Here is a 21,956-nt window from a genome sequence, read left to right on the forward strand (position 1 = left end):
AACATGTTGTTTTCCACCACAGAGTTAACCATTTGTCTCTGGTCCTCAACAGTTCAGCAACTTTTAATTACAGTTCATGGATTCTTCTTGTGTAGTTTTCCAAGCCTCACTTCTTAGGATGGCATCTCGAGACTATAAAGACCCCCAACCATGCATCTTTCATCCAATTCTATTCAAACCATAGGTCGTATTTAATCCACGGAATGTGACTTCTCTTCCTTTTCTCTTTCTGCAGAACTACGCTGCCATGAAGCTGGTGAAGCCGTTCAGCTGAAGCGGAGAAGAGCAAAGGATGGGGCCCAAAGGGGACGGCGAGGGGACCGTGCCTTTCCAGATGCAACATTTGCCTTCTGCCGCAGGCTCTCGAGCCAAAGCATCTCCACTGCTCCTTCCAGAAACTGCTTGATCCCCTGCTTCGAAGTCAAAGACGTTGAAGCTCGCCTTTTTCTTCCCCAGCCTGCCAATGCTTCTCTGGCCACTGACTCTGCCAAACTGGTGCCCCTTTGTTTCCCTGTGCAAAGTAGACCTTAGAGAACTAGAAGACGCAGTGTTCCAACACTGGAGATGTGCCATTCGCTTAGAGTCACTGGGAGATGCTTGAAACAGCCTTGGAGAGAAAAACACGCCCTTGTTTGGGTTGTTGTAGGTTTTTTCGGGCTATAGGGTCATGTTCTAGAGGCATTCTCTCCTGACGTTTCGCCCGCATCTATGGCAAGCATCCTCAGAGGTTGTGAGGTCTGTTGGAACTAGGAAAATTGGGTTTATATATCTGTGGAATGACCAGGGTGGGACAAAGGACTCTTTGTGAACATGAGGAAGAACTTCCTGACTGTGAGAGCCGTTCAGCAGTGGAACTCTCTGCCCCGGAGGGAGTGTGGTGGAGGCTCCTTCTTTGGAAGCTTTTAAACAGAGGCTGGATGGCCATCTGTCAGGGGTGATTTGAATGCAATATTCCTGCTTCTTGGCAGAATGGGGTTGGACTGGATGGCCAATGAGGTCTCTTCCAACTCTTTGATTCTAGGATTCTATGATTCTATGAAAGGACTCTTGTCTGCTGGAGCTAAGTGTGAATGTTTCAACTGATCACCTTGATTAGCATATAATGGCCTAGCTCCAGCAGACAAGAATCCTTTGTCTCACCCTGGTCATTCCACAGATATATACACCTCCATGAAACCATGAAAATGAACAAAGTCTGGCTACCAGTATTAAAAAAACTCTAAAATTAGAACAGCACAACAACAGAGAGGAAACAAACAAGGACATCTAATCACCTCTCAACAAAAGTTTGCTCCAGGCACTGCCAGGCTAATCAAGGTGGTCAGTTGAAACATTCACACCTAGCTCCAGCAGCCAAGAGTCCTTTATCCCACCCTGGTCATTCCACAGATATATAAACCCTTTTGCCTAGTTCCAGCAGACCTCACTACCTCTGAGGATGCTTGCCATAGATGCAGGCGAAACGTCAGGAGGGAATGCCTCTAGAACATGGCCATATAACCCGAAAAAACCTACAACAACCCAGAAGGAAAACAATCAGGGACATCTAATCACCTCTCAACAAAACATTGCCCCAGGCACTGCCAGGCCATCAAATGCTAATCAAGGTGGTAAGTTGAAACATTCACCCCTAGCTCCAGCAGACAAGAGTCCTTTGTCCCACCCTGGTCATTCCACAGATATATAAACCCATTTTCCTAGTTTCAACAAACCTCACTCCCTCTGACGATGCTTGCCATAGATGCAGGCGAAACGTCAGGAGAGAATGCCTCCAGAACATGGCCCACTGCAGTACCGAGGGGCCCTAACCCTACCCCTAACATTACTTAATGTTAAGTTAAAAATATAGTTGGTGGATGCAGTATGCAATGAACTGTAGTGCAGGCGCACCCAATTTCTCGCCAAACTACAACTCCCAAGATCCTACAGCATTGAGCCATAACAATTAAAAGTGAGGTCAAGCTGTATTAACCTAATTTCTTGCCAAACTACAACTCCCAGGATTCCATAGCACTGAGCCATGCCAATTAAAAGTAAGGCCAAGCTGTATTAATCTAATATTCCACCAAACTACAACTTCCAGGATCCCATAGCATTGAGCCATGTCTATTAGAAGTGAGATGAAGATGCATAAATCTAATTTATCACCAAACTACAGCTCCCAAGATCCTATAGCATTGAGCCATGTCAATTAAAAGTGAGGTCAAGCTGTATTGATCTAATTTCTCACCAAACTACAACTCCCAGGGTGCCATAGAATTGGCCATGTCAATTAAAAGTGAGGTCAAGCTGTATTAATCTAATTTCTCACCAAACTACAACTCCCAAGACCTCATAGCATTGAGCCATGTCAATTAAAAGAGAGGTGAAACTGTACTAATCTAATATCTCACCAAACTACAACTCCCAGGATCTCATAGCATTGAGCCATGTCAATTAAAGCGAGGACAAGCTGTTTTAATCTGAATTTCTCATCAAACTATAACTCCCAAGATGCCATAGCATTGAGCCATGACAACTAAAAGTGAGGTCAAGCTGTATTAGTCTAATATCCCACCAAACTACAACTCCCAGGATCTCATAGCATTGAGCTATGTCAATTAAAAGTGAGGAGAAACTGTATTAATCCAATTTCTCACCGAACTACAACTCCCAGGATGCCATAGCATTGAGTCATGTCAATTAAAAGTGAAGACAAGCTGTTTTAATCCAATTTCTCACCAAACTACAACTCCAAAGATACTATAGCATTGAGCCATGCCAATTAAAAGCGAGGTCAAGCTGTATTAATCCAATTTCTCGCCAGACTACAACTCCCAAGACCTCATAGCATTGAGCTATGTCAATTAAAAGCGAGGTCAAGCTGTATTAATCCAATTTCTCACCAAACTACAACTCTCAGGATGCCATAGCATTGAGCCATGTCAATTAAAAGTGAGGTGGAACTGTATTGATCCAATTTTCACCAAACTACAACTCCCAAGATCTCATAGCATTGAACCATGTCAATTAAAAGTGAGGTGGAACTGTATTGATCCAATTTTCACCAAACTACAACTCGCAAGATCTCATAGCATTGAACCATGTCAATTAAAAGTGAGGTGGAACTGTATTGATCCAATTTTCACCAAACTACAACTCCCAAGATCTCATAGCATTGAACCATGTCAATTAAAAGTGAGGTGGAACTGTATTGATCCAATTTTCACCAAACTACAACTCCCAAGATCTCATAGCATTGAACCATGTCAATTAAAATTGAGGTGGAACTGTATTGATCCAATTTTCACCAAACTACAACTCCCAAGATCTCATAGCATTGAACCATGTCAATTAAAAGTGAGGTGGAACTGTATTGATCCAATTTTCACCAAACTACAACTCGCAAGATCTCATAGCATTGAGCCATGTCAATTAAAAGTGAGGTCAAGCTGTATTAATCTAATATTTCACCAAACTACAACTCCCAAGATCCCATAGCATTGAGCTATGTCAATTAAAAGCGAGGTCAAGCTGTATTAATCCAATTTCTCACCAAACTATAACTCCCAAGATACCATAGCATTGAGCCATGCCAATTAAAAGCGAGGTCAAGCTGTATTGATCCAATTTCTCACCAAACTACAACTCTCAAGATCTCATAGCATTGAGCCGTGTCAATTAAAAGTGAGGTCAAGCTGTATTAATCTAATATTTCACCAAACTACAACTCCCAAGATCCCATAACATTGAGCCATATCAATTAAAAGCGAGGTCAAGTGGTATTGATCTAATTTCTCGCTAAACTACAACTCCCAGGACACCATAGAATTGGCCATGTCAATTAAAAGTGAGGACAAGCGGTATTAATCTAATTTCTCACCAAACTACAACTCCCAGGATACAATAGCATTGAGCCATGTAATTAAAAGTGAAGTCAAGCTGTATTAGTCTAATATTCCACCAAACTACAACTCCCATAATGCCATAGCATTGAGTCATGTCAATTAAAAGTGAGGTCAAGCTGTATTAATCTAATTTCTCACCAAACTGCAACTCCCAAGATCCCATAGCATTGAGCCATGCCAATTAAAAGTGAGGACAAGCTGTTTTAATCCAATTTCTCACCAAACTACAACTCCCAAGATCTCATAGCATTGAGCCATGTCAATTAAAAGTGAGGTCAAGCTGTATTGATCCAATTTTCACCAAACTACAACTCCCAAGATCTCATAGCATTGAACCATGTCAATTAAAAGTGAGGTGAAACTGTATTAATCCAATTTCTCACCAAACTACAACTCCCAGGATGCCATAGCATTGAGCCATGCCAATTAAAAGTGAGGTGAAACTGTCTTAATCCAATTTCTCAGCTGTGTCAATCAAAAGTGAGGCCAAGCTGTATTAATCCAATTTCTCACCAAACTACAACTCCCAAGACCTCATAGCATTGAGCCATGCCAATTAAAATTGCGGTCAAGCTGAATTGATCCAATTTCTCACCAAACTACAACTCCCAAGATAAAAGTGAGGTCAAGCTGTATTAATCCCATAGCATTGAGCCATGTGAATTAAAAGTGAGGTGAAACTGTATTAATCCAATTTCTCAGCTGTGTCAATCAAAAGTGAGGCCAAGCTGTATTAATCCAATTTCTCACCAAACTACAACTCCCAAGACCTCATAGCGTTGAGCCATGTCAATTAAAAGTGAGGCCAAGTTGTATTGATCTAATTTCTCACCAAACAACAACTCCCAGGATGCCATAGCATTGAGCTATGTCAATTAAAAGTGAGGACAAGCTGCATTAATCCAATTTCTCACCAAACTACAACTCCCAAGATATCATAGCATTGAGCCATGTCAATTAAAAGTGAGGTTAATCTGTATTGATCTAATTTCTCACCAAACTACAACTCCCAAGATCTCATAGCATTGAGCCATGCCAATTAAAAGTGAGGCCAACCTGTATTAATCTAATATCTCACCAAACTACAACTTCCAGGATCCCATAGCATTGAGCCATGCCAATTAACAGTGAAGTCAAGCTGTATTGATCTAATTTCTCACCAAACTACAACTCCCAAGACATAGCATTGAACCATGTTAATTAAAAGTGAGGACAGGCTGTTTTAATCTAATTTCTCACCAAACTACAACTCCCAGGATGCCATAGCATTGAGCCATGCCAATTAAAAGTGAGGTCAAGCTGTACTGATCTAACTTCTCACCAAACTACAACTCCCAAGATCTCATAGCACTGAGCCATGTCAATTAAAAGTGAGGTCAAGCTGTATTAATCTAATATCTCACCAAACTACAACTTCCAGGATCCCATAGCATTGAGCCATGTGAATTAAAAGTGAGGTTGAGCTGCATTAATCTAATTTCTCACCAAACTACAACTCCCAAGATCTCATAGCACTGAGCCATGTCAATTAAAAGTGAGGAGAAACTGTATTAATCCAATTTCTCACCAAACTACAACTCCCAAGACCTCATAGCATTGAGCTATGTCAATTAAAAGTGAGGAGAAACTGTATTAATCCAATTTCTCACCAAACTACAACTCCCAGGATGCCATAGCATTGAGCTATGTCAATGAAAAGCGAGGTCAAGCTGTATTGATCCAATTTCTCACCAAACTACAACTCCCAAGATCTCATAGCATTGAGCCATGTCAATTAAAATCGAGGTCAAGCTGTATCGATCTAATTACTCGCCAAACTACAACTCTCAAGATACCATAGCATTGAGCCATGTCAATTAAAAGTGAGGTCAAGCTGTATTAATCCAATTTCTCACCAAACTACAACTCCCAGGATGTCATAGCATTGAGCTATGTCAATTAAAAGCGAGGTCAAGCTGTATTGATCCAATTTCTCACCAAACTACAACTCTCAAGATACCATAGCATTGAGCCATGCCAATTAAAAGTGAGGACAAGCTGTTTTAATCTAATTTCTCACCAAACTACAACTCCCAGGATGCTATAACATTGAGCTATGTCAATTAAAAGTGAGGCCAAGCTGTATTGATCCAATTTCTCACCAAACTACAACTCCCAGGATCCCATAGCATTGAGCTATGTCAATTAAAAGTGAGGAGAAACTGTATTAATCCAATTTCTCACCAAACTACAACTCCCAAGATAAAAGTGAGGTCAAGCTGTATTAATCCCATAGCATTGAGCCATGTCAATTAAAAGTGAGGTGAAACTGTATTAATCCAATTTCTCAGCTGTGTCAATCAAAAGTGAGGCCAAGCTGTATTAATCCAATTTCTCACCAAACTACAACTCCCAAGACCTCATAGCGTTGAGCCATGTCAATTAAAAGTGAGGCCAAGTTGTATTGATCTAATTTCTCACCAAACTACAACTCCCAGGATGCCATAGCATTGAGCTATGTCAATTAAAAGTGAGGACAAGCTGTTTTAATCCAATTTCTCACCAAACTACAACTCCAAAGATACTACAGCATTGAGCCATGCCAATTAAAAGCGAGGTCAAGCTGTATTAATCCAATTTCTCGCCAGACTACAACTCCCAAGACCTCATAGCATTGAGCTATGTCAATTAAAAGTGAGGAGAAACTGTATTAATCCAATTTCTCACCAAACTACAACTCCCAGGATGCCATAGCATCGAACCATGTCAATTAAAAGTGAGGTCAAGTTGTATTAATCTAATTTCTCACCAAACTACAACTCCCAAGATCCCATAACACTGAGCCATAACAATTAAAAGCGAGGTTGAGCTGCATTAATCTAATATCTCACCAAACTACAACTTCCAGGATCCCATAGCATTGAGCCATGTCAATTAAAAATGAGGTGAAATTGTATTAATCCAATTTCTCACCAAACTACAACTCCCAAGATAAAAGTGAGGTCAAGCTGTATTAATCCCATAGCATTGAGCCATGCCAATTAAAAGTGAGGTGAAACTGTATTAATCCAATTTCTCAGCTGTGTCAATCAAAAGTGAGGCCAAGCTGTATTAATCTAATATCTCACCAAACTACAACTCCCAAGATACCATAGCATTAAGCCATGCCAATTAAAAGTGCGGTCAAGCTGTATTAATCCAATTTCTCACCAAACTACAACTCCCAGGATGCCATAGCATTGAGCCATGCCAATTAAAAGTGAGGTCAAGCTGTATTGATCCAATTTCTCACCAAACTACAACTCCCAAGACCTCATAGCATTGAACCATGTCAATTAAAAGTGAGGTGAAACTGTATTAATCCAATTTCTCAGCTGTGTCAATCAAAAGTGAGGCCAAGCTGTATTAATCTAATTTCTCACCAAACTACAACTCCCAAGATCTCATAGCATTGAACCATGCCAATTAAAAGTGAGGACAAGCTGTTTTAATCTAATTTCTCTCCAAACTACAACTCCCAAGATCTCAAAGGTGTCAATTCACAAGAAGAGCAGGTCAACCCTGGAAGGACATGGTATGGAATGGCCGGACTGGAGTGGCCGGATCCTGCTGGGCGGCCTCTTGACCTCTTTGGTGCTGCCTTTCAATCAATCAATCAATCAATCAATCAATCAATCAATCAATCAATCAATGCCTTTCCTCCAGGGCATTGCCTGCTCCATCCTCCCCTTCCGATGGGGATTTGCCTTAACGCTCATACTCTCCTCTCTGCCCCGACTGTCTCTTCAGGGATTCCTTTTGCATTTTGAGCAATATTAAAGTGCACTTTCGGAGGCGAATTGGGGTGTTGGGGGGAGACACACACACACACACACACACACAACTTCTGCTGCAACTGAGACAAACCAGAAGCCGGATATAAAACGGCTGGGCGCTTTGAAGGCGGGGCGCCTGAGAGATTTCCCTCTCACCTGGGCAGGCCTTCCACGCCATCTCGCCATTCCCCATGAAAGGCTATTAAACCTCTTGAAGGAAGGAAGGCTGGCTGGCCGTGTGTTATTTTTCCAGAGCCCGGAGCTGGGAAGGGCAACTGGGTGGAAACATGTGCAGAGAGAAGGCATCTGATTCCACTTAGGGGAGAAGCGCATTTGCTGGGCTCCTCGGCCTGGACATAGTGGTCCATCACCATTCTGCTGGGGAAAGGGATCCAGACCAGAGAGGTCAATGGACCCTGTCTTGCAGCATTTCCAAAGGGATTCTGGCAAATGCATCCACTACACCAGTGTTTCTCAACCTGGGGGTCGGGACCCCCGGGTGGGTCGCGAGAGGGTGTCAGAGGGGTCACCAAAGACCATCAGAAAACACAGTATTTTCTGTTGGTCATGGAAAGTTTGACACAATTGTAGGGTCTGGAGAACAAGCCCTATGAGGAGCGGCTTAGGGAACTGGGCATGTTTAGCCTGAAGAAGAGAAGGCTGAGAGGAGATATGATAGCCATGGATAAATATGTGAGAGGAAGCCACAGGGAGGAGGGAGCTGATCAGGAGTCTGGAGAACAAGCCCTATGAGGAGCGGCTTAGGGAACTGGGCATGTTTAGCCTGAAGAAGAGAAGGCTGAGAGGAGACATGATAGCCATGTATAAATATGTGAGAGGAAGCCACAGGGAGGAGGGAGCTGATCAGGAGTCTGGAGAACAAGCCCTATGAGGAGCGGCTTAGGGAACTGGGCATGTTTAGCCTGAAGAAGAGAAGGCTGAGAGGAGATATGATAGCCATGGATAAATATGTGAGAGGAAGCCACAGGGAGGAGGGAGCTGATCAGGAGTCTGGAGAACAAGCCCTATGAGGAGCGGCTTAGGGAACTGGGCATGTTTAGCCTGAAGAAGAGAAGGCTGAGAGGAGACATGATAGCCATGTATAAATATGTGAGAGGAAGCCACAGGGAGGAGGGAGCTGATCAGGAGTCTGGAGAACAAGCCCTATGAGGAGCGGCTTAGGGAACTGGGCATGTTTAGCCTGAAGAAGAGAAGGCTGAGAGGAGATATGATAGCCATGGATAAATATGTGAGAGGAAGCCACAGGGAGGAGGGAGCTGATCAGGAGTCTGGAGAACAAGCCCTATGAGGAGCGGCTTAGGGAACTGGGCATGTTTAGCCTGAAGAAGAGAAGGCTGAGAGGAGACATGATAGCCATGTATAAATATGTGAGATGAAGCCACAGGGAGGAGGAGGGAGCAAGCTTGTTTTCTGCTTCCTTGGAGACTAGGACGCAATGGAACAATGGCTTCAAACTACAAGAGAGGAGATTCCACCTGAACATGAGGAAGAACTTCCTGACTGTAAGAGCCGTTCAGCAGTGGAACTCTCTGCCCCGGAGTGTGGTGGAGGCTCCTTCTTTGGAAGCTTTTAAGCAGAGGCTGGATGGCCATTTGTCAGGGGTGATTTGAATGCAATATTCCTGCTTCTTGGCAGAATGGGGTTGGACTGGATGGCCCATGAGGTCTCTTCCAACTCTTTGATTCTATGATTCTATGATCACCATTCTGCTGGGGAAAGGGATTCAGACCAGAGAGGTCAATGGACCCTGTCTTGCAGCATTTCCAAAGGGATTCTGGCAAATGCATCCACTACACCAGTGTTTCTCAACCTGGGGGTCGGGACTCCCGGGTGGGTCGCGAGAGGGTGTCAGAGGGGTCACCAAAGACCATCAGAAAACACAGTATTTTCTGTTGGTCATGGAAAGTTTGACACAATTGTATCATTATTGGGGTTCAGAATGCTCTTTGATTGTAGGTGAACTATAAATCCCAGCAACTACAACTCCAAAATGTCAAGGTCTATTTTCCCCGAACTCCACCAGTGTTCACATTTGGGCATATTGAGTATTCGTGCCAAGTTTTGTCCAGATCCATCATTGTTTGAGTCCACAATGCTCTCTGGATGTAGGTGAACTACAACTCCAAAACTCAAGGTCAATGCCCACCAAAATCTTCCAGGGTTTTCTTTTGGTCATGGGAGTTCTGTGTGCCAAGTTGGGTGAATTCTATCATTGGTGGAGTTCAGAATGCTCTTTGATTGTAGGCTAACTGTACATTCCAGCAACTACAATTTCCAAATGACAGATTCAATCCCCCCCACAACCCCACTAGTATTCAAATGTGGGCGTATTGGGTATTTGGGCCGAATTCAGTCCAGGAAATGAACATCTATCCTGCATATCAGATATTGACATGACAATTCACAACAGTAGCAAAATTCCAGTTATGAAGTAGCAACGGAAACAATTTTATGGTTGGGGGTCACCACAACATGGAGAACTGTATTAAGGGGTCACGGCAGAAGGAAGGTTGAGAAACACTGCACTACAGAGGAGATTCCATCTGAACATTAGGAAGAACTTCCTGACTGTGAGAGCCGTTCAGCAGTGGAACTCTCTGCCCCGGAGTGTGGTGGAGGCTCCTTCTTTGGAAGCTTTTAAGCAGAGGCTGGATGGCCATCTGTCGGGGGTGATTTGAATGCAATATTCCTGCTTCTTGGCAGAAGGGGGTTGGACTGGATGGCCCATGAGGTCTCTTCCAACTCTAGGATTCTATGATTCTATGATTCTACACTGTTGAACAGATGCAGTTTGACACCTTCTTGTCATTGCTCCATGCTATACAATCATGGCACAGAAGTTATATTTTGGTGTGACAGTTTAACATCATTTTGACACCATTTTGTCATTGCTCCGTGCTATACAATCATGGTATAGTAGTTATATTATATAATATTATATTATATTATTTATTTCATATACTTCTACCCCGCCCTTCTCAACCCCCGAGGGGGGACTCAGGGCGGCTTACAAAAGGCACATCTTGGTGCCTACACAAATACAATAACATATAAAAAGCAGCAATTAAATGGTCAACAATTAAAATAGTTAAAACAACAACAGGAAGTAATGCCACCCCTCTATTCTGCTTTGGTTAGACCACATCTGGAATATTGTGTCCAATTCTGGGCACCACAATTCAAGAGAGATATTGACTCTAAGCTGGAATGTGTCCAGAGGAGGGCAACTAAAATGATCAAGGGTCTGGAGAACAAGCCCTATGAGGAGCGGCTCAGGGAACTGGGCATGTTTAGCCTGAAGAAGAGAAGGCTGAGAGGAGATATGATGAGGGCCATGTATAAATATGTGAGAGGAAGCCATAGGGAGGAGGAGGGAGCAAGCTTGTTTTCTGCTTCCTTGGAGACTAGGACGCAATGGAACAATGGCTTCAAACTACAAGAGAGGGAATTCCATCTGAACATGAGGAAGCACTTCCTGACTGTGAGAGCCGTTCAGCAGTGGAACTCTCTGCCCCGGAGTGTGGTGGAGGCTCCTTCTTTGGAAGCTTTTAAGCAGAGGCTGGATGGCCATCTGTCAGGGGTGATTTGAATGCAATATTCCTGCTTCTTGGCAGAATGGGGTTGGACTGGATGGCCCAGGAGGTCTCTTCCAACTCTTTGATTCTATGATTCTATTCTATGATTCTAAGCTTGTTTTCTGCTGCCCTGGAGAGAGACTAGGATGCAATGGAGCCATGGCTTCAAACTACAAGAAAGGAGATTCCACCTGAACATGAGGAAGAACTTCCTGACTGTGAGAGCTGTTCAGCAGTGGAATTCTCTATGGTCTATTCCATTGCTACTATTCTATGACTCCATAGGGTAGAACTGTTGGAGTGAAGACCATAACCTGAAAAAACCTACAACAACCCAGTGAGATCATACTTGTGCCATAGTTGCAATGCTCCTTCCAACTCCCACAATGCCACAATCAATCTGGTCTGCAGAAGAGATGATTCTGTTGCCGAACACAAAACAATCTGAGTGGAACCCTTTCAAAGAAGCCATGGACATCATCTACTTTGGCCTTCCTGTCCACTCTTCTTTGGACATCATCCGTCTTCTCCGTCTCCTCCTCAAATCGCTTTGCTCAGAACTGGACACAGGGTCATTATCCCAGGTGAGGTCCTGCTTGACTTGCCTGTGTCCATCCACCTGCTTTGTTGCTACCTGCCCAATTTCTACCCAGCAACCACAGCCTGAGATGCCCACCTGGCTGCTTGGCACACGAAGAAGAGAAGGCTGAGAGGAGATATGATAGCCATGTATAAATATGTGAGAGGAAGCCACAGGGAGGAGGAGGGAGCAAGCTTGTTGTTTTCTGCTTCCTTGGAGACTAGGACGCAATGGAACAATGGCTTCAAACTACAAGAGAGGAGATTCCATCTGAACATTAGGAAGAACTTCCTGACTGTGAGAGCCGTTCAGCAGTGGAACTCTCTGCCCCGGAGGGAGTGTGGTGGAGGCTCCTTCTTTGGAAGCTTTTAAGCAGAGGCTGGATGGCCATTTGTCAGGGGTGATTTGAATGCAATATTCCTGCTTCTTGGCAGAATGGGGTTGGACTGGATGGCCCAGGAGGTCTCTTCCAACTCTTTGATTCTATGATTCTACACTGTTGAACAGATGCAGTTTGACACCTTCTTGTCATTGCTCCATGCTATACAATCATGGCACAGAAGTTATATTTTGGTGTGACAGTTTAACATCATTTTGACACCATTTTGTCATTGCTCCGTGCTATACAATCATGGTATAGTAGTTATATTATATTATATTATATTATATTATATTATATTATATTATTTATTTCGTATACTTCTACCCCGCCCTTCTCAACCCCCGAGGGGGGACTCAGGGCGGCTTACAAAAAGGCACATCTTGGTGCCTGCACAAATACAATAACATATAAAAAGCAGCAATTAAATGGTCAACAATTAAAATAGTTAAAACAACAATATATCACACAATCAATAGCCAATCTCAGACTCAGTGTTCGCCAGTCTCAGAGTCCATACTTCGTTCCACCTTGTCCAATTCCTATCTATAGTCACAGTCCTTTATTCATCTGCCAGATTGCCCAAATGCCTGGTCCCACATCCATGTTTTTAATTTCTTTCTGAAGGAGAGGGATGTTGCTGATCTAATCTCCCCGGGGAGTGAATTCCATAGGTGAGGGGCCACCACCGAGAAGGCCCTGCTCCTCGTCCCCGCCAATCTCACTTGTGACAGAGGCAGGGCCGAGAGCAGGGCCTCCCCTGAGGATCTCAGACTCCGAGATGGGACGTAAAGGGAGATGCGTTCGAACAGATACGCTGGGCCGGAACCGTATAGGGTTTTGTAGGTCAAAACCAGCACTTTGAATTGTGCTCAGAACTGGATCGGCAGCCAGTGGAGCTGGCACAACAGGGGGGTGGTATGCTCCCTGTATGACGCTCCGGTGAGCAATCTGGCTGTCTCCCGCTGGACTAATTAAAGTTTCCGAACAGTCTTCAAAGGCAACCCCACGTAGAGTGCGTTGCAGTAATCTATTCGGGATGTAACAAGAGCGAAACGTCAGGAGAAATGCCTCTAGAACATGGCCCTATAGCCCGAAAAAACCCACAAGAACTTAGTGATTCCAGCCATGAAAGCCTTCGACAATACATTATTCTTGTAGAGTTTGGTCCAGATCCATCATTGTTTGAGTCCACAGTGATCTCTGGATGTAGGTGAACTACAACTCCAAAACCCAAGGACACTGCCCACCAAACCCTTCCAGTATTTTCTGTTGGCCATGGGAGTTCTGCGTGCCACGTTTGGATCAACTCCATCATTGGTGGGGTTTGGAATGCTCTGTGATTGTAGGTGAACTATAAATCCCAGCAACTACAACTCGCAAATGTCAAGGTTCTATTTCCCCCAAACTCCACCAGTATTCACATTTGGGCATATGGAGTATTTGTGTAGAGTTTGGTCCAGATCCATCATTGTTCAAGTCCACAGTGATCTCTGAATGTGGGTGAACTACAACTCCAAACCCAAGGACACTGCCCACCAAACCCTTCCAGTATTTTCTGTTGGTCATGGGAGTTCTGCGTGCCATGTTTGGATCAACTCCATCATTGGTGGGGTTCAGAATGCTCTGTGATTGTAGGTGAACTATAAATCCCAGCAAGTACAACTCCCAAATGTCAAGATTCTATTTTCCCCAAACTCCAGCAGTGTTCACATGTGGGCATATGGAGTATTCGTGCCAATTTTGGTCCAGATCCATCATTGTTCAAGTCCACAGTGATCTCTGGATGGAGGTGAACTACAACTCCAAACCCAAGGACACTGCCCACCAAACCCTTCCAGTATTTTCTGTTGGTCATGGGAGTTCTGCGTGCCACATTTGGATCAACTCCATCATTGGTGGGGTTGAGAATGCTCTTTGATTGTTGGTGAATTATAAATCCCAGCAACTACAACTCCCAAAGGACAAAATCAATTTTTTTGAGTGAAGGACATACATTGGGTTGTTAGGTGTCTTGTGTCCAAATTGGGTGTCAATTTTCCCAGCGGTTTTTGAGTTCTGTGAATCCCACAAACGAACATTACATTTTTATTTATATAGATAATAATAATAACCCGCAAAGGTTGTGGAAAATAAACAGGCAAAAATACGGTGGGACTCTCGAATCCAGACTCATAAAGGTTTGGAACACAATACACCAGACATCACGATTTTGGAAAAGAGAAAAGTCTGGATTATTGATGTCGCCATAGCAGGTGACACGAGCATTGAGGAAAAGCAACAGGAGAAACTCAGCCGCTATCAAGACCTCAAAATGGGCCAAAACTAACAAAATGAAGTTCAACAGTGACTAATGCAAGATACTCCACTTTGGCAGGAAAAACGAAATGCAAAGATACAGAATGGGGGATGATGCCTGGCTCGAGAGCAGTACGTGTGAAAAAGATCTTGGATGCTCTTAAGACTGTTTTCCCGTGGAAAGTCTTACGGGTTGAAGCTTTTGTACAGGGGAAGCTTGCACAGAGAGTGCTCACTAATGCTTCCTCTTCATCTTGGAAAGAAGTGACAAGTGGAGTGCCGCAGGGTTCTTCCGTCCTGGGCCCGGTCCTGTTCAACATCTTTATTAATGACTTAGATGAAGGGCTAGAAGGCATGATCATCAAGTTTGCAGACGACACCAAATTGGGAGGGATAGCCAATAGTCCAGAGGACAGGAGCAGGACTCAAAGGGATCTTGACAGATTAGAGAGATGAAGGGCCAAAACTAACAAAATGAAGTTCAACAGGGACAAATGCAAGATACTCCACTTTGGCAGGAAAAACGAAATGCAAAGATACAGAATGGGGGACAATGCCTGGCTCGAGAGCAGTACGTGTGAAAAAGATCTTGGAGTCCTCGTGGACAACAAGTTAAACATGAGCCAGGAATGTGATGTGGCGGCAAAAAAAGCCAATGGGATTTTGGCCTGCATCAATAGGAGCCTAGTGTCTAGATCTAAGGAAGTAATGCTACCCCTCTATTCTGCTTTGGTTAGACCACATCTGCAATATTGTGTCCAATTCTGGGCACCACAATTGAAGAGAGATATTGACAAGCTGGAATGTGTCCAGAGGAGGGCGACTAAAATGATCAAGGGTCTGGAGAACAAGCCCTATGAGGAGCGGCTTAAGGAGCTGGGCATGTTTAGCCTGAAGAAGAACTGGCTGAGAGGAGATATGATAGCCATGTATAAATATGTGAGAGGAAGCCACAGGGAGGAGGAGGGAGCAAGCTTACTTTCTGCTTCCTTGGAGACTAGGACGCAATGGAACAATGGCTTCAAACTACAAGAGAGGAGATTCCATCTGAACATGAGGAAGAACTTCCTGACTGTGAGAGCTGTTCAGCAGTGGAACTCTCTGCCCCGGAGTGTGGTGGAGGCTCCTTCTTAGGAGGCTTTTAAGCAGAGGCTGGATGGCCATTTGTCAGGGGTGATTTGAATGCAATATTCCTGCTTCTTGGCAGAATGGGGTTGGACTGGATGGCCCATGAGGTCTCTTCCAACATTTTGATTCTATGATTCTATATGTCCTGTATATTAGCTTTCCTTGCTGAGACTAACTAAAAATGGCTCCCTTCCCTTCCATTGCCCTGAGCAAGGGGCGGGACCAAACTTAACAATGATGGACAGGTGACTTGCCCTATGACTGCAGCCAAAAGAAGCCCCCTATCTGCAGAAACCCTGAAACCTAGGACTGCAAACAAACATTTAATGCAAAGCAAATAAAGTTGGAAGTCCTGGTACAGCCGTACTAGAACAGTCACCTTTTTCTACCAGCTTGATTTTCCTTCCACCACATTTTGGGTTGGAAGGTCATTGGGCTGGATGTCCTTTGGGGGTCCCTTCCGGGTGGCAACCAGCAGCTCCATGCTTTGCCCACCCCGATCCTCCGTGTCCCGAAGCTGATTGGGAAAACCTCCTTTTGCAAAGCCATCCATCAGCCAAGCACAGCTCGCCCAACTTGCACCACTCTGTATAAATACGCACGGCGCGCATATGATGTGGGCCTTTGAATGCTCCCCGCCAGGGCCGAGGCGTCTGCTACTGGGGGTGAGCAGAGTTCAATGCGCTGGCTGGCTTGCGGTGTGGCAGCCGGCCAGACCCGACACCGGTGCGCAAGACAAAGGTATGCTGTTAAGGCCTCCCCTAAGGGCAGCCGGCACACTTCATAATTCCCCCCGTTCAATTACCCACGACGCAGAGTTAAAGACCAAGGAAATCATATAAAAACAAGCATCACAACGCTTTCTAAGCCCGGGAACCGTCTGCAATTAACTTTTATGCGCGGAGGGGCTTGCAGCAATCTCCTTTCTTTTCCTCATGCACACATATACATTATGGATACACGCACACATGCACTGAACAAGCTTAGAGAAATATTGAGCAACTTCTGGTTGTTGTAGGTTTTTTGCTACATGGCCATGTTCTAGGACAGTGTTTCTCAACCTGGGGGTCGGGACCCCTGGGGGGGTCGTGAGGGGGTGTCAGAGGGGTCGCCAAAGACCATTGGAAAACACAGTATTTTCTGTTAGTCATGGGGTTTCTATGTGGGAGGTTTGGCCCAATTATGTCCTTGGTGGGGTTGAGAATGCTCTTTGATTGTAGGTGAACGATACATCCCAGCAACTACAACTCATAAGTGCCAAGATCTATTTTCCCCAAATTCCACCAGTGTTCACATTTGGGCATATTGAGTATTCATGCCAAGTTAGGTCCAGATCTATCATTATTTGATAAATCTGGATGGAGGTGAACGACAACTCCAAAACTCAAGGTGAGTGCCCACCATACCCTTCCAGTATTTTCTATTGGCCATAAGAGTTCTGTGTGCCAAGTTTCGTTCAATTCCATTGTTGATGGAGTTCAGGATGCTCTTTGATTACAGGTGAACTATAAATCCCAGCAACTACCACTCCCAAATAACAAAATCCATTTTTTGAGTGATGGTCACTCCTTGGGGTAGTGAGTGTCCAAATTTGGTGTCAATTCGTCCAGTGGTTTTTGAGTTATGTTAATCCCACAAACAAACATTACATTGTATTGTCGAAGGCTTTCATGGCTGGAATCACTCAGTTCTTGTGGGTTTTTTCGGGCTATAGAGCCATGTTCTAGAGGCATTTCTCCTGACGTTTCGCCTGCATCTATGGCAAGCATCCTCAGAGGTTGTGAGGTCTGTTGGAAGTAGGAAAAATGGGTTTATATATCTGTGGAATGGCTGGGGTGGGGCAAGGAGCTCTTCCCTGCTGCAGTTAGGTGTGAATGTTTCAACTGACCACCTTCATTAGCATTTGAAGGCCTGGTTGAGCCTGGGAAAATCTTTTGTTGAGAGGTGTTAAGGCCTTCAAATGCTAATGAAGGTGGTCAGTTGAAACATTCACACCTAGCTTCAGCAGAGAAAAGCTCTTTGTCCCACCCTGGTCATTCCACAGATATATAAACCCATTTTCCTAATTCCAACAGACCTCACTACCTCTGAGGATGCTTGCCATAGATGCAGGCGAAACGTCAGGAGAAATGCCTCTAGGACATGGCCCTATAGCCCGAAAAAACCCACAAGAATCTACAAGAATACTCAATATGCCCAAATGTGAACACTGGTGGAGTTTGAGGAAAATAGAATCTTGACATTTGGGAGTTGTACTTGCTGGGATTTATAGTTCACCTACAATCACAGAGCATTCTGAACCCTACCAATGATAGAACTGGGCCAAACCTCCCATGAGGGCCACAGCAACACGTGGCAGGAGACGGCTAGTTAATAATAATAATAATAATAATAATAATAATAATAAATAATAATAATAACCCACAAAGGTCATGGAAAATGAACACTCAAAAATACTGTGGGAATATTATTATTATTATTACGCTGATCCTTTTCTAACAGAGCAAGGACCAGAAGGATGCTGAATACCCACCCCAAAATTCACACTGGTGGGCTTGCACTTGAGCAGAGCATCATGCACTGGGAATGCAACAGCCATTGGATCCATGGAAAGGTCCCTTTGCTCCTCTTTGCCTTCCCGATCCCTCTTCGTAGGTTCCACGGACATGAGATTATGATATTTCCATGGAACAAAAGAAGAAACCAAAAAACCTTGCAATGCAAAAGAGGCCAGGCGACTGGGGGGGGGGGGGGGGGAATTTGTCAAGTCCTTTTGCACATGTTCAGGGAGGGGCTTTCCTCCCAATTAGAAAGTCAGAGCGCGCATGAATGGGCGCCGGGGCTTTGCTAATTTGTAGGTTGTAATTTGCCATTCCTCCAGAGAAGGCATTTATTTTATGAGGTCTGGAACCAAACTGACAACAAACCACAAATGAGGCCCAAAAAAGAGGGGGGGGGGGGGAAATAAAGAAGGAGAAAAAAAGGGGGAGGGGAGAGAGAAAAATGGGAAATAAATTACTACATTTATAGAAGCAAATTTTTATTATTATTTTTTGAATTTCGTTGCCAAACAACACAAGCGAATGTCAGAGTTTGGCAGCCGAGACGTTGTGGAAAGACTTTGCTTCATTAAGGTATGTCAAATGGCTCGTTCTCTCCCTTTGAACCCATTGCATAGAATCATAGAAGCAAAGACTTGGAAGAGACCTCCTGGGCCATCCAGTCCAACCCCATTCTGCCAAGAAGCAGGAATATTGCATTCAAAGCACCCCTGACAGATGGCCATCCAGCCTCTGTTTAAAAGCTTCCAAAGAAGGAGCCTCCACCACACTCCGGGGCAGAGAGTTCCACTGCTGAACGGCTCTCACAGTCAGGAAGAGACCTCCTGGGCCATCCAGTCCAACCCCTTTCTGCCAAGAAGCAGGAATATTGCATTCAAATCACCCCTGATAGATGGCCATCCAGCCTCTGTTTCAAAGCTTCCAAAGAAGGAGCCTCCACCACACTCCGGGGCAGAGAGGTCCACTGCTGAACGGCTCTCACAGTCAGGAAGAGACCTCCTGGGCCATCCAGTCCAACCCCATTCTGCCAAGAAGCAGGAATATTGCATTCAAATCACCCCTGGCAGATGGCCATCCAGCCTCTGTTTAAAAGCTTCCAAAGAAGGAGCCTCCACCACACTCCGGGGCAGAGAGTTCCACTGCTGAACGGCTCTCACAGTCAGGAAGAGACCTACTGGGCCATCCAGTCCAACCCCATTCTGCCAAGAAGCAGGAATATTGCATTCAAAGCACCCCCGACAGATCGCCATCCAGCCTCTGCTTCAAAGCCTCCAAAGAAGGAGCCTCCACCACACTCCGGGGCAGAGAGTTCCACTGCTGAACGGCTCTCACAGTCAGGAAGAATTGGACACAAACTTCAACTCCCACAATTCCTAACAGCCTCAGGCCCTTACCAGAATCCAATTACCATTATCTGTCCTTATCTACACACTGTTTAGTAAACTCACATATTCAGGATTCATCCAAAACCGCTGGAGGCTTTAATCTTCACTATTGCAATATATACAGATGTCCAATCAGGATACGCAGATCCTCAAAGAGTCACATACAACATAGGCAGTGTGCCGTCACACCCAGACCCTATAAAAATAAAGCTAAGATGTGCTTCTCTCTTTGTCTGGGCGGACTGCTGGGGTCTTTCTTTAGAAGCTTGAGATTCTCAGCAATTGAGGCTACTACAGGCTTTGAACATCAAAACAGAACGTCAATCCTCACCTCTGAGGATGCTTGCCATAGATGCAGGCGAAACGTCAGGAGAAATGCCTCTACAACATGGCCATATAGCCCGAAAAAACCCACAAGAACTGAGAATATTTATTTCTCAAAGTCCTTGCAGACTTGGCACAGATTGTTAAAGTTACAAACAAAACAGTCAATTGGTGAAACCATAGAGATGATCTTTCTTTCCTTCAGTTACTGAGGTAACCTTTCCCCCAAAAGGCAGATAAGGTTCTGGAATCTTTCACCCTAACCCTGAGCTGCTATGGTTAGAAAAAAGCAGGTTTTTTCCCTATCTATAGCTCAAGGTTAGCTTTGGAGATGAAGTAATGCTCAATAATATTCAATAATGCCTGACTCGAGAGCAGGATATGTGAAAAAGATCTTGGAGTCCTCGTGGACAACAAGTTAAACATGAACCAACAATGTGATGCGGCGGCAAAAAAAGCCAATGGGATTTTGGCCTGCATCAAGAGGAGCCTAGTGTCTAGATCCAGGGAAGTCATGCTCCCCATGCTCTATTCCGCTTTGGTTAGACCACACCTGGAATATTGTGTCCAATTCTGGGCACCACAATTCAAGAGAGATATTGACTCTAAGCTGGAATGTGTCCAGAGGAGGGCGACTAAAACGATTAAGGGTCTGGAGAACAAGCCCTGTGAGGAGCGGCTTAAGGAGCTGGGCATGTTTAGCCTGAAGAAGAGAAGGATGAGAGGAGATATGATGATAGCCATGTATAAATATGTGAGAGGAAGCCACAGGGAGGAGGAGGGAGCAAGCTTGTTTTCTGCTTCCTTGGAGACTAGGACGCGGAACAATGCCTTCAAACTACAAGAGAGGAGATTCCATCTGAACATTAGGATTAACTTCCTGACTGTGAGAGCCGTTCAGCAGTGGAACTCTCTGCCCCGGAGTGTGGTGGAGGATCCTTCTTTGGAGGCTTTGAAGCAGAGGCTGGATGGCCATCTGTCAGGGGTGATTTGAATGCAATATTCCTGCTTCTTGGCAGAATGGGGTTGGACTGGATGATGGCCCAGGAGGTCTCTTCCAACTCTTTGATTCTATGATTCTATGATTCTATGAAGCCAGTTGCCTGTCCCTTGTGGACAAGATTAAGAAAGCCACCCGTTGATTCAAAGCCGTGAAGCATGTGTTTAATTTGTTGAAGATCTAAGAAATATTTGATTGGTTGTTGAAGACTTAAGCAATAATAAAGGACTTTGTTAAACCTTTCAAGCTTCTAAAGATTCTGTATAGGAAAATCCTTAGGGCCTCTCACTCGAAAACCTGGTGTTTGTACTTTGGTGAGCATTCTTTGGCAGAGGAGTCTAAAGATCTTGCACAACTCCAACTCCTAAGTTCCATAGCATTGGACCATCACAGTTGAAGCGGTGCCAAACTGCATTCATGACTGCGATATAGACGCATCCCACCCTTGTCGGAAAGTCTCAAAAACCCCTTTCCTTCATTTGACTTGGGCTCCTTGGGATTTGCAGTGCATGACGTCCCAAGAGGCAAAGCGGAGCTCTTTCGAGAGCGCATCCCATGTCCTGGGTTCCTTGCTGAGACTCTTTGGGAAGAGCTAAAGGAAACCATGTGCCCGCCGCAATAAAGCCTGATTTATATGGGATCTGTGGGCCGCAGCCTGGTGCAATATTGTTTCCAGGCTTTTAGGCATGGATCGTAACTTTTTTATGAGCCGTACCTTCAAGGTATTGTTCTGCCTTCCTGCCTCGTACACTTTTCAAAGAGCAAATCGTTACGAGGGAACTAATCCGAGTCTGGCCAGCTCTGTTCCCCGACGTCGTTTGGCACAAAGGGAAAAACGAAGCCCGTATTTGCCCAAAATATTTGCCCCATATGTCTTGCTCCCGTAGCAAGCTGAAATGGATGAGAACACCTGATTGTAGGCTTGCCCAGATTAGTCTCAAGATATATTTGTACATTGTGGAATAGGCCAACTTTGGCCCTCCCTCCAGGTGTTTTGGACTTCAACACCCACAATTCCTGACAG

The 21,956-nt window shown here is 44.6% G+C and overlaps 1 protein-coding gene across 8 annotated transcripts in view; it reads left to right on the forward strand.

Moving 5' to 3' along the window:
- The window catches only part of DYSF (dysferlin), a 284,587-nt gene extending 276,686 nt beyond the window's left edge, over positions 1-7,901 (forward strand). For all 8 annotated transcript variants that reach the window (XM_067468433.1, XM_067468436.1, XM_067468437.1 and 5 more), the window contains one exon: positions 236-7,901. In XM_067468433.1, the coding sequence (XP_067324534.1) occupies positions 236-274 (39 nt within the window). In that variant the 3' untranslated portion in view covers positions 275-7,901. The remainder of the gene's footprint in view (positions 1-235) is intronic.
- Positions 7,902-21,956: the final 14,055 nt, after the last annotated feature.

This window comes from Anolis sagrei, chromosome 5 (genome assembly GCF_037176765.1).
Source record: "Anolis sagrei isolate rAnoSag1 chromosome 5, rAnoSag1.mat, whole genome shotgun sequence".
Classification (NCBI taxonomy): domain Eukaryota; kingdom Metazoa; phylum Chordata; class Lepidosauria; order Squamata; family Dactyloidae; genus Anolis; species Anolis sagrei.